General features: G+C 39.0%; 1 protein-coding gene and 1 long non-coding RNA gene across 4 annotated transcripts in view; one reads left to right on the top strand and one right to left on the bottom strand.

Annotated features, from left to right (window-relative positions):
• Positions 1-2,988, top strand: part of LOC133650923 (uncharacterized) — a 32,772-nt gene extending 29,784 nt beyond the window's left edge. For all 3 annotated transcript variants that reach the window (XR_009826333.1, XR_009826335.1, XR_009826334.1), the window contains exon 5: positions 2,857-2,988. This is a non-coding gene — a long non-coding RNA (uncharacterized LOC133650923). The remainder of the gene's footprint in view (positions 1-2,856) is intronic.
• The window catches only part of LOC133650919 (ferroxidase HEPHL1-like), a 56,518-nt gene continuing 46,124 nt past the window's right edge, over positions 2,608-13,001 (bottom strand). Inside the window, exons 14-20 of the mRNA XM_062048692.1 lie at positions 10,000-10,125; positions 8,862-8,968; positions 8,332-8,563; positions 6,327-6,466; positions 6,085-6,238; positions 4,238-4,258; positions 2,608-2,953 (exon numbers count right to left, since the gene is read on the bottom strand). Of these exons, the coding sequence (XP_061904676.1) occupies positions 2,883-2,953; positions 4,238-4,258; positions 6,085-6,238; positions 6,327-6,466; positions 8,332-8,563; positions 8,862-8,968; positions 10,000-10,125 (851 nt within the window). The 3' untranslated portion in view covers positions 2,608-2,882. The remainder of the gene's footprint in view (positions 2,954-4,237; positions 4,259-6,084; positions 6,239-6,326; positions 6,467-8,331; positions 8,564-8,861; positions 8,969-9,999; positions 10,126-13,001) is intronic.

Raw genomic sequence — 13,001 nt, 5'->3', positions numbered from 1 at the left:
CACAATTAAGCATACTTTTACAAATATGACACATTTTCGACTGGGATTCGAATTCAGCTAAACTGTTGTCAAGTCACATTCAGGTGGCATTGCGTTTAGACTGAAGTCACATTTGAAAGGATCAGATTCCAATTGGATTCGGACTACTTCCTGATGTGGCCTGAATCTTATGGGAAAAGATCAGATTTGGAGTGTTTAGACAGGCAAAAAAATCTGATCTGTGTCACTTGAGTGCAAAAAAAATCTGATTTGGTGTGCAGTGTAAACGGGACCATTAGTAAGTAGTCTGAATCTGATCTTTTGAAATGTGACTTCAGTCTAAACGCAATGCGACCTGAATGCGTCCCGTATGTGACTTTTGCGTCAGCTTCGCATCAGCTACGTCATTCGTATGCGTCGGGAAAGCTGCAGCCTGTCAGTGGAAGTGGATACTTCATCACAACATCTGGTTTCGGTATACAAAGTTTATGGGGGCGGCATGGCGTAGTGGGTAGAGCAACCGTGCCAGAAACCTGAGGGTTGCAGGTTCGCTCCCCGCCTCTTACCATAAAAAAAATGGCTGCCGTGTCCTTGGGCGGGACACTTCACCCTTGCCCCCGGTGCCACTCACACTGGTGAATTGAATGATGATATAGGTGGTGGTCGGAGGGGCCGTTGGCGCAAATTGCAGCCACGCTTCCGTCAGTCTACCCCAGGGCAGCTGTGGCTATGAAAGTAGCTTACCACCACCAGGTGTGAATGAATGATGGGTTCTACATGTAAAGCGACTTTGGGTACTTAGAAAAGCGCTATATAAATCCCAGGCATTATTATTATTATTTTCACCAGCAAAATGTTTGGTGCATCACTTGTCAATACTGCGCAAATAATAGGCTACATGTAATATATGAATTTATATTTTAAATCCGAAGAAACAGGGATTATTGAAGGACCGGAATTGACGCTGTGGCACATTTGCTTACATGTGAGTTGAAAAATAAAGCTAAAGTAGATCCACGTTGATGTCCATGTCTCCTCTACTTAATAGCCAATAAAAGATTAGAACCCTCCCAAATATATTACACTATATTATCCATTCATATATTATATTACTTTAATTAATTTTCACGTAAAAAACACACATTTTTAAGATGTGGAGACTTTTATTTGATTTTGTATTTAGAGTAGCGACTTCCTTGTTAATTTATGGAATCCGGTCAATTTAATTTGTTTTCACTTTATCGAACTGCGCTTGCAAGTTACATCAAGGCCACATTGGGGTCTGTGCGCGTTTACACCAAAATATCACATTTTACTTGCAGTGTAAACAGTCAGCTGGAAAAAAATCTGAAACAAAACAATCTGATTTGGGCCACTTTGGCCTGCAGTGTAAACGGGACCTCTGACACTTCCTTTCACTTTCACATTCTGTGTGCAAGGCTGTGGTTCGCATCACCAGCGCATTTGTGCGTATGGAATGACTAAAAAGCAAGAAAATGCACAATGAAAGAAGTCTCTCTATGTAGGAGGTATATTATAGTAAAATTTTTCCTAAATAGAAAAAAAAAACAACATTAAAAAAAAACACCAGGTGTTGGCCCTGCGATGAGGTGGCGACTTGTCCAGGGTGTACCCCGCCTTCCGCCCAATTGTAGCTGAGATAGGCTCCAGCACCCCCCGCGATCCCGAAAGGGATAAGCGGTAGAAAATGGATGGATAGATTGACCAGCAGACACCAATATGCAACAGTTGGAATTAATTTTATTCAGCTCAAGACCATAAGTCATCCAGCAGCAATAAAATTATAAAATGTAATTGCTGAATAGACGATACGTCTAAAATTGTTATTTCTGACTGTCCACCAAAATGTTAACACACGTATATCCTCCAGACGTGTGTGGAATTGTTAGATCATAAATCCTTCTGACACGTGCTAAATAAAATGCAAAATAGTGCTCACAAAACAGCAATGAGTGTTGATAAATGAGATTGCACGTGCTAAATACTTATATTTGCTTCATCTCCTTCCAGTATTGTGGGCGTATTGATGATCAGCATATATTTTGCATATCAATGAAGACATATACGCAAAATGGATTGCACCCCTTGTTCTGCTCACTTAACAGGCACAATATACTTTGGATACGCTTAACCGATCAGCTTTGCGCGTGCTATCGGGTTTGCACGTGTTTTAATACAGTATATGCCAACCTTCAATAAATAAGGCCCTTAGTTGCGGCGTCATGCATCGATTTTCTGTACTTTGTTTCACCTAGGATTTTATAGCAAGAAAAATGGCCAATTTTGGGGAATGGATGCACATTTTGACTGAGAGAAAAAAATAGCTGAATGAGCAGAATATTTTCAAATTATGTTCTAGCTAAATGCAATGAAAAAATGTATTGGATGCCTTTTAAAAAAATGTAAATATTTTACATTAAGCAGGATTTTGAAATTATTCCAGCTGAAGACACAAACCCCTCCCTTCTTAAAGTACATCATGTCTTTTCATAACATCAACCATTTTTGGCAAGCATATAGTCACCTAACATTGATGCATGTACAAGCAGGCCTCACCAAACATGAATCAAACGAGAACGAATGAGTGCCACCCTGTGGATGGATATATTAAGGAAGCAGCTTTATTGTACAGTACATTAATATCAAATATTTGGTGCAGCAGTGCCTGGCGAACCCAGCCGAGTAAATGACGCTGAACAACAAAACCGAAAGATTTCACATACAGGATACATAAAAAGATTCTATGGTCATCACATTCACTTTAAGTCCAGCCATGATTGTACAGTCTTCCATATATTGTGACACAAATCAAGCAAACATAAACTCAATTGTGATTTTGCCCTTTTTTTTTTCCAGTGTAGTTTGACAGCCCCCAGAGTTCATCAGTGCACAACCACAAGTCCAAATGTAAGGAAGAGCAGCAGCATCCATACGGAGCCTTCAGTAGCAGGTGCTGTAGTACGTAAGACAAATGACAGCAATTTAAACCCATTCTCGTTTACTATTCTTTTATTTTGCTACAATAATCCATGTATGGATATATATATGTATGTATGTATGTATACATACTGGATATATTTATATATATATATATACAGTATATATATACACACACACAGTGGCGGGCCGTGCGTTTCCCACCTAGGCCTTCAGTGATGTCCGACTTCAATGATCACCTCTCAAAATACCGTCATTTATGTCACCACATGACCATTGCTGGAGAAATACTATACAGAAACACATTTACTGTGCATTGACCCACATCAACAGTGTACAAAACGGGTTATTTTCTTGCGCATTTAAAATAAAAAAAACCTGCATCAGCAATTAAAATATATCTTATGTGGTACTGTCAAGATTTAAATTGCAAAAAAGTATTAAACGTGAAAAAATTAAGAAATAAAATATTAGATCTTACAATTTGTAGAACCCATTCGAGGCCGTATAAGCCAGTGGTGCCGCTCGTTGTGTGGCGGGCATTTCCCCTTTTCCCCATAGCTCCCGGGGTTGGCCGACATCGTCTCACAAGATGTAGTTTCTCTTTAAATATCCTTTTTGAAAATGGCCTTGCAAATGTATGTGTTGTCTTTTCTAATCATAAAAGATGCATACGAGGCGTGTTGGCTGAGTTCTTAAAGTTTACCCTACATCGTGCTCATCAAAAACATCCAGCTGCCGGCATGTCTACATTCAACAACCTAAACTGGACTACTGCCCATGCTCTTCACTACTGTGGCATGCTGGGTAATGGAGTTCTTATGTTACCTAGCTCATAACATCACAATATATATCTGCCTTAGGCCAGCTAGAAGGCCTTACTGACAACAGCTGGTGATCGGATTGGCTATCACAACTGGAAGGAGCATAATATGACATGGATAGAATATGAATACTTTTAGATATTTAGGGAAAGTAAATCAAAATTACTTTTATCTTTAATTATGATCATGATTTCTGGTTATATTAGGCTAGCAGAGAAGGCCTTGCTGGCCCTGAAGGCCCACCACTGTGTATGTGTGTGTGTGTGTGTGTATATATATATATATATATATATATATATATATATATATATATATATATATATATATATATATATATATATATATATATACAGGTATATATATATACAGTATATACGTACTGTATATATACGTACTGTATATATATATATATATATATATATATATATATATATATATATATACACAGTATAAATATAAGATTAATCATATCTTACCGTGTGAAGAGTTGTTTGGATCTGAAAAAAGGCAAATGGTAATCAGTGAGTGAAATCCTCTGTGGTCTGTGTTAAACAAATGTATATACAGTGGTACCTCAACTTAAAAGTGTTTTGAGATAACAGCTGTCTATAAGCTAATTGTTATGCTTTAGCAAGCAAAAATTTGAGTTACAAGCATCCGGCTTTTAGTTGAAATTGAATTGTGACAAGCTACGCCAAATGTCACAATGCAGGCTAAAGTGGATCAAATCAGATTTTTTTTTTTTAAATATTGTTTTTTTCGTGCTGACTGAGTAGATAAAAAATGAAATGTGGTCTTTATTAGACTCCATTATAAACACACACAGGCCCCAATGTGGCCCCAAAGTGGCCTCGACGTCACTTGCAAGGGCAGTTCAATAAGGTGAAAACAAGGGAAGTTGACTGGATTGCGTAAATTAACAAGGAAGTCACTACTAGACGAGAAAACATGGACACCAAAGATCAGCTTGTTAGTGGTTTGAAAAGATCTGATTCCAAACATGTTCAGACTACCTCCTTATGTGGCCTAAATCTGATGCGAAAATATCAGATTTCAAACAATTTGGAGCGTTTGGACTGGCAAAAAAAAAATCAGATCTGTGTCACTTGGGGGCAAAAAAAATCAGATTTGGTGTCCATTGTAAACTGAACCAAACGGAACCCGGTAAAATTAGCCCAAAAACATCTGGTCTTACTTGCTAGCATTACCTTATAGGGGGATATTGACATAATTTTGTTTTCCAAACTTGAGAACAAAGAATGAGAGTAAAGGACAGTGCTGAGTGTGGATTATATTAATAAAATAAAATAAATAAATCATCAAAAAAATGATAGACCAAGGTGAAGCAGTTTTAGCGTACACTGTAAAAATAATTTTATTCTATATTCACAGCGAATTACTAGCTATTAATTGAATTACTTTCAAAGTAACATCTAAAGTAATTTACTGTGAAATATCTTTACAGAAATTTCCTGTAAATGCAGAGCTGTGATTTTACGGTCAATTACAATAAAGTTGCACATTAATGCTGTATCTTCACAATCATGATGTTATAGTTACAGTACCGGTACTTACAATATAATTACATCTGTATGCTGTAAATTTACACTTGTAATTTATGTACTCCCTCGGTCTAACAGCATATCGCCACCTACTGTACAAGAGTGTGCAACATAGTCTAAGGAACCTCTCACGAGACAAATCAGTTTGAGTTGACAGCAATATTTTGTGATATTACAGAGGACTTTGATTACAGTATTTTATTTTGAAATAACAGTTAATCACTGAGAAATATAAGGGTATTGTGATTTTTAAAGTCATTTGTTGTAATGTTACAGTGCATTTTGATACAGTATTTTACTGTGGAAAAAATGCTGTGAAATCCAGGTAAATGTTAGTCTGCACCATACTGAAGCAGAATGAGTCTGACGCCAGCCAAGGATGTCAAATGATATTAAACGGCGGACATTTAGCCATGAAAATATGGTAAAGCTGCTGATAGTGTGTTTGAGGGAGAACGTAGCTGGTAGGAGATAACATAGAAGTACATTTTCCATACTAAATGCTGTACATTATTATTACATTACTTCATAAAACTACTGTATTTGTTTTTAGTACATTCTATTGTATTGTTGTTATATAATATTTATTATCTAAAAGTATTTTTTCCCGTTTAAAAGACATGTTACATGTTAAAATTGTGCTGTTTTTTGGAGGGGGCAATTAATTTCAATGGGAGACATTGATTTTATTTGTTTTAAGAGCTCGATCAAAGAACCAATTAATGTTGTGAGTTGAGGGACTACTGTAATATTGGACGCACCTTTGATGGTAAAAGTGGTCTCCATGCCTGCATGGATATGGTCGGTCACGTGACAGTGGAGCAGCCAAGTTCCCGGGTTTCCAGCCACCATCTCCACCGTTTGAAAAGTCCCCGGGAAGAGGTCAAAGACGTCTGCGCGGTGCTCGCGGTCCGTCTGACACAAAAGAGACAGCTAATCTTGCTGACACAATAAACATATCGAATTATTTTTACCCCACCCTTTGTGTGTGTATGTGATTCACCTTGTAGGTAAAAGTCTCAGCATGAAAGTGTACGGTGTGCATGTCCACCTCGTTGCCCATCCCCAGTAAGTACCAGTTCACCTTTTGGCCCTGGGTCATCTCCAGTCCTCGTAGGTTACCATACAATTTACCATTAATCCCTACAAAACAGAGATTGAAACCAGAGATCGAATAATGCTTGAGAAACCAAATATTTTTTAGGCTAAATCTGTGAAACCTTAATATTTGACTTGAACAACATTAGGCACATTTGCACAATCTAATGAGATTTAATGAATGACAGTGGAGTGAATACAGTGGAGCATCCAAAGAGAGCACTATCCACTAAATTAGGGGTCCCAAAACTACAACCTGCATGGCGGATCCAGCCGGCCCCCAATCTGGCCCGCCAATCTGGTCCAATGTTAAAAAAAATATTATTATAATTTTTTTATCTGTAAAAAAAGTATGGGACACTTCTCTTGTTGCCTTAAATTAATGTTTAGATGTATTTAGTTTTTGGCGCGGCCGGACCTGAGTAGAAGGGGATAGAAAAAAGAAAAAAATAAGACACGGAGGGAAATTGCGGGGACAAAAAAAAAAAATTGAAAAAAATAATAAATCTATTCTGCTGAGCCAACATGTCCTTTGTAGTAGTTTTAGTTCGGTATAGCAGAATCGCAGCCGCATTCATTCAAAAGCGCATAGAGATAATTGCTAATTTAGCATGCTTTGAACGCCGTCATCGTGACAGATTTATGGCCGTATTTCTAAAACGACCGTACCATTTAAATAAATAAATGATAAATGGGTTATACTTGTATAGCGCTTTTCTACCTTCAAGGTACTCAAAGCGCTTTGACAGTATTTCCACATTTACCCATTCACACACACACATTCACACACTGATGGCGGGAGCTGCCATGCAAGGCGCTAACCAGCAGCCATCAGAGGCAAAGGGTGAAGTGTCTTGCCCAAGGACACAACGGACATGACTAGGAAGGTAGAAGGTGGGAATTGAACCCCAGTAACCAGCAACACTCCGATTGCTGGCACAGCCACTCTACCAACTTCGCCACACCGTCCATTTAAGTTGATATTGTAGCCAATCCTTTTCCCTATATATATAATTTGTAAAGAACATTGTTTTTTTGAAGTTTTTGCATATTTTTTGTGTTTTGCTTACTTTTTCAATTAATGCCGAAGTGGCATAGCAGTTTTGAATTGGCTTCACTGCGATAGGAGATATTGACACTTTTTCTTTTCCCTTGGACCTATCAACCTGTTTTTTTACCTTCTCATATAAACTTTGAACATTATCTGGAATATAAATATAACTATTAGATATATTGGATTGAACTGAATTTAGTTGTAAATGTAGTCTTTGTGTTTATTTATCATACGTGGATAGGTTGATTGGCAACACTAAAATTGGCCCTAGAGTGTGAATGTTGTCTGTCTATCTGTGTTGGCGATGAGGTGGCGACTTGTCCAGGGTGTACCCCGCCTACCGCCCGAATGCAGCTGAGATAGGCTCCAACACCCCCCGCGACCCCGAAAAGGACAAGCGGTAGAAAATGGATGGATGGATTAGTTACTTATTGTAAATACAAATAGTAATAGTAAACCCTCATTTACTGCTGTTAATTGGTTCCGGGCCTGGCCGTGGTAAAAGAATATCCGCGAAGTAGGAATTTTATAAATGTAAAATTCTCATAGCTGGAGCATACAAAACTGTTGAAGGCTTTCTAAATACTGTTTAACATTAAGGAAGCCCTCTAGACATGAAATAGTTGCAAACTTCCAAGCGACGACTTTATCATAATACTCACTAGGGTGTAGTCAGCCCTAGTTTTTTGGCGTGTTAAACAAGTAATTTTATAGACAGAAATGGGGCCACAAACCAAATCTTGTTTAGGGCCACAAAAAATATATGGTCGGTCCTGGATGCGACAAGGGCGTTAACTCCATAAGTGATGAATTGAGAGACAGAAATTTGACGAAAGTGATCCTCTCCTTAAGTTACCGTGCATCTTGTTGCTCTCCTCAAAGGCTTCATCTGATGTGAAGTTGTCAGGGTTCTCCTCCAGGTACTCTTTGATGTTGTCTTTCAGATAGTGAGACTGGTTTTCATCATGGACAATAAAAAGCAAAGCGAACTCCTTCTCCACGTCTGCCCTCTGTCGGTCAGGCCCCTTGCCCCTCAGAGTCCCACGCCTGCAGACTACCAGCGGGCCCAGAAGACCGCTGTATACATCCTGAACATACACAAATGCTCTATCATTAACATGTCACGTGTCCTCTGGGGTTTAAACCTACACGGTAAAGGCCATGTGCTGTCAAGGGAAATTGTCTTAGGTCGATTTAGATTCAGGGAGAACAAAGCAATCTTGCCAAAATTGTAACAAAGTAATAATCTGTGTACTAATTATTTTGTCCAGATGTTATATTTCAAATCCTGTATATTTCAGCCAAGTTAACAATTAACACTGTTATGACACACTGTAAACATTGTGAGCTTCCATGTGACTTTTACTGTATCCAGGCAAGGTGTACCTTGATGAAATCAACGTCTGAGTAGTAGGCGTAGGAAATGCAGTTTGGGTCCGAGTCCCCCGGTCCAGAGCGCTCAGGTACATCCCACTGCACCGTCATCACATAGCCTGTTAACACATAATAGATACATAAGCACAGTTTGACGTGTTCTACATTTAGGGCCTGATTTACTAAACGGTTGCTTGTATTAAAACACACGAATAACACAAAAGCTGATCTACTAAGCTTGTCCGCAGGAGATTGCGTCTCTTAAGTGAGCAAAATAAGGAGCGCAATCCATTTAGCATTTCTGTCTTCATGAATATGCATAATATATGCTGATTATTAGAACTCTTACAGTACTGGGAGAAGGAGATGCAAATATAATAATTTAGCACTCACAATTTGATTTATCAAGACTGCAGCAGCTGTTTTGCCTCTACATTTAGAACGTCAGAAATGTGTGTGCAAACTGGCAGTTGCAAAGAAATGGCTGTGAGAAAGGAGGTGATTGCACTGCAAAGACAGATGATTGGGAGTGAATCCTCTGTTCGCGTGTGTCAACAGATATGGACTGTGAGAAATAAAAAAAATATTAGACATATGGTCTATTCAGCAATATAATTTTATAATTGTATAGCTGTTTGATGACTTAAGAAATTGATTAAAACAAATTCAAATTGTTTGGATGTCTGCTTGCGTTTTTTTTAATGGCTTTCGTTTTTTTCATATAGAAGATACTTCATTATTATATATCCTATATGAAAAAACTTCTTGCAACATAAATGTTTACATGCATTTTTTGGCCCATTCCAGATAGTGTTAGGTTCTGTTGTCTAGATTACAATTCTTTATCGCACAAAAGGTGGCGTGTGCTGCATATTGCACAACATAACGAAACGGCACATGTTGGACCGTTGGATCAAAGGATGTCATGAATGTGGAGGGAAATCATTGTCTATAGGCTTCTATAGTGCATGCAAAATCCTCAGTTAAATAGGGCTGTCTGGACCCCTTTTGTACTTGTCATCAATTGTACACGCAGTCTTAGTAGATCACCTGCAACATACCCTCTGTGCAAGTATATAGTTTGCACACGTTTAGCGTGTTGCATTTAGATTTTAGTAGATCAGGCCCTCAGTTTCGCTTGCATTCTTACCGGGTTCGACAGCAATCGAAGTGCCACTGGCTTGAACTCCATGTGCATTAATGTTATACGGATAGCTGGCTTTGTTCTTGAATGTAATCACGATCTGTTCTCCCACCTCTGCCTTGATGATTGGACCTACACGGGAAAAAGATGAATAGATTTAACTGTCAAAACATGAAAAAGACCCGAAAAGGCTCCTACAGGGCTTACATGTACAATATATCACAACAGTGATTACATTGCTCTCATTTCAGCAAACATTTTAATGATATCTTCTCAAGGGACAAAACTATGAATGCAATTGATATTCTTGTGAGTAGTCAGTGTACAGCTTGTATAGATTTGCTATCCATTGAAAATGAGTCAACACACAAATAGTTGGCAAAACGAGTAACAAAATCACTGTGTCTTGCCTGCTGTAAAAAACGGTGGTGATAATGTCATGGTCTGGGGCTGCATTCATGTACTGCAGTGTTCTGTGACATCATGATGCAGAGCATGATACCCTCCTTTGGGAAAATGGGCCACATGGCATTTTTCCAACATGGTAATGACACCAAACACTTCGAAGATGCTAAAGGTGATGGAGTGGACAAGTATGTCTCCTCCAAAGCTAAACCTAATGTGGCATCCTTAAAAGGGAACTACACTTTTTTGGGGAATTTTGCATATTGTTCACAATCCTTATGAAAGACATGACGATAGAGGGTTTTTAAAAATGCATTTCAACTTGTAAATTAACATAAATAAAAATCTGCTTAAAGCAGAGTCAATGACAGGTCCGCTATTTTGCCCAAAAAATCGAATAAATAACTATTCAAAAACCGGCAACAATACTCTATTTACATTTTGTGACTTGAATATTAACCAAGTATTAGGGATATTGTTGTTACAAGCGATAACGCAGACAAACTATTTATAGCAGCGGTGTGATCACAAGCCTGTGTCGACATGATTGACTGGCGAGGTGTTTCCTTGCTTCCTTGCTCCCTGGAAGTTTATTGTAGATCGTAAATTGTGCATCTCACCTGGACAGAAGAAGTCTAAGGATGTATTCCGACAAGTCGGTACACTTAACAGCCATTTAGGACCCGGAAATAGCCAGAACGACACGAAAAGACGCTTGGTCTCCGACCCATTTCTTCGTGAGGATTATGGTCATTCTTCATCTAAATGGGAATATATGAACATATAGCAGTCTGCATCCTAATGACAGCAGACATTGTACAGTAAGTGATGTTTTATTAGCATCACACGTTTGTTGGCTCTCATGAAGTCTGCAGTACGTAATTAATGTGCTGCGTATGCTTAAAATGAGGAAAATATGTAAATATTAAATGTTATTATAAATGTGCCCGTTACTACATTACATATATACTTACATCATGTATATAAAACCTTAATGAAGGTCTTTGGATGTTTTGTTTTTTTTAAAGATGTGGGATCTGAGCCGAGGATGTCGTTGTGGCTTGTGCAGCCTTTTGAGACATTTGTGATTAAGGGCTATATAAGTAAACTTTGATTGACTGATTGAATGGCTTTATAGGCAGAATAGTGCAGCTCCCAAAGGCTCGATTGTAAGCGGACCTTTGATTTAGAATGCAAAAAAAATAAATCGTCATGTCTCTCATAGGCAAAATTCCCCAAAAACAACTGGAATGTTACGGTTGACTTACAAGACATTTTGCCTCTCATCAGTTCATAGGCACAGCTTGGGAAAAAAAGGTCTACCAACACAAGTGAGGTTTAAATAAAATGTCTCTCCACATAAAAACACATTCATTGGCTGTCATTCACATTTTGTCCAAGTCAGAAAAATCAACCACTGATGACTGGCACATAACACCTTCAGTTGTAGCTTTGATTAAGCACGAAGGGCACACCTGAAAGGCCTACTGAAACCCACTACTACCGACCACGCAGTCGGATAGTTTATACATCAATGATGAAATCTTAACATTGCAACACATGCCAATACGACCGGGTTAGATTAGTAAAGTGCCATTTTAAATTTCCCGCGAAATATCCTGCTGAAAACGTCTCGGTATGATGACGTTTCCGCGTGACGTCACGGATTGTAGCGGACATTTTGGGACACCATTGTGGCCAGCTATTACGTCGTCTGTTTTCATTGCAAAATTCCACAGTATTCTGGACATCTGTGTTGGTGAATCTTTTGCAATTTGTTTAATGAACAATGGAGATAGCAAAGAAGACAGCTGTAGGTGGAAAGCGGTGTATTAGCGGCAGGCTGCAGCAACACAAACACGTAGCGGCTACGTCGTAGCCGGTGTTTCATTGTTTACATTCCCGAACGATGACAGTCAAGCTTTACCATTGGCCTGGGACAACAGAGACTCTTACCAGGAGGACTTTGAGTTGGATACGCATGCTTGTGGAGATGGGACAACAGAGACTCTTACCAGGAGGACTTTGAGTTGGATACGCATGCTTGTGGAGATGGGACAACAGAGACTCTTACCAGGAGGACTTTGAGTTGGATACGCAGGCTTGTGGAGATGGGACAACAGAGACTCTTACCAGGAGGACTTTGAGTTGGATACGCGGTACCGTGAGTACGCAGCTGCGGCTTCCAAACATTTGATCGCTTGCCCGTACGTGCGTGCCGCTATGTGCATGTCACGTACGTAACTTTGGGGAAATATATGTGCTGTATGAACTTTGCAGAGGTGAACGGTACTTTGGGCTGTGGGATTGAGTGTGTTGTGCGGGTGTTTGATTTCTATTGGCGGGTTATATGGACGGGAGGGGGGAGGTGTTTGTTATGTGGGATTAATTTGTGGCATATTAAATATAAGCCTAGTTGTCTTGTGGCTAATAGAGTATGTATATGTCTTGTGTTTATTTACTGTTTTAGTCATTCCCAGCTGAATATCAGGTCCCACCTGCCTCTCACAGCATCTTCCCTATCTGAATTGCTTCCACTGCCCTCTAGTCCTTCACTCTCACTTTCCTCATCCACAAATCTTTCATCCTCGCTCAAATGAATG

Source organism: Entelurus aequoreus, linkage group LG05 (assembly GCF_033978785.1).
Source record: "Entelurus aequoreus isolate RoL-2023_Sb linkage group LG05, RoL_Eaeq_v1.1, whole genome shotgun sequence".
NCBI lineage: Eukaryota > Metazoa > Chordata > Actinopteri > Syngnathiformes > Syngnathidae > Entelurus > Entelurus aequoreus.
The sequence above is the reverse complement of the archived record's forward strand: the minus strand, read 5'-3'. Positions and strand labels throughout refer to the sequence as shown.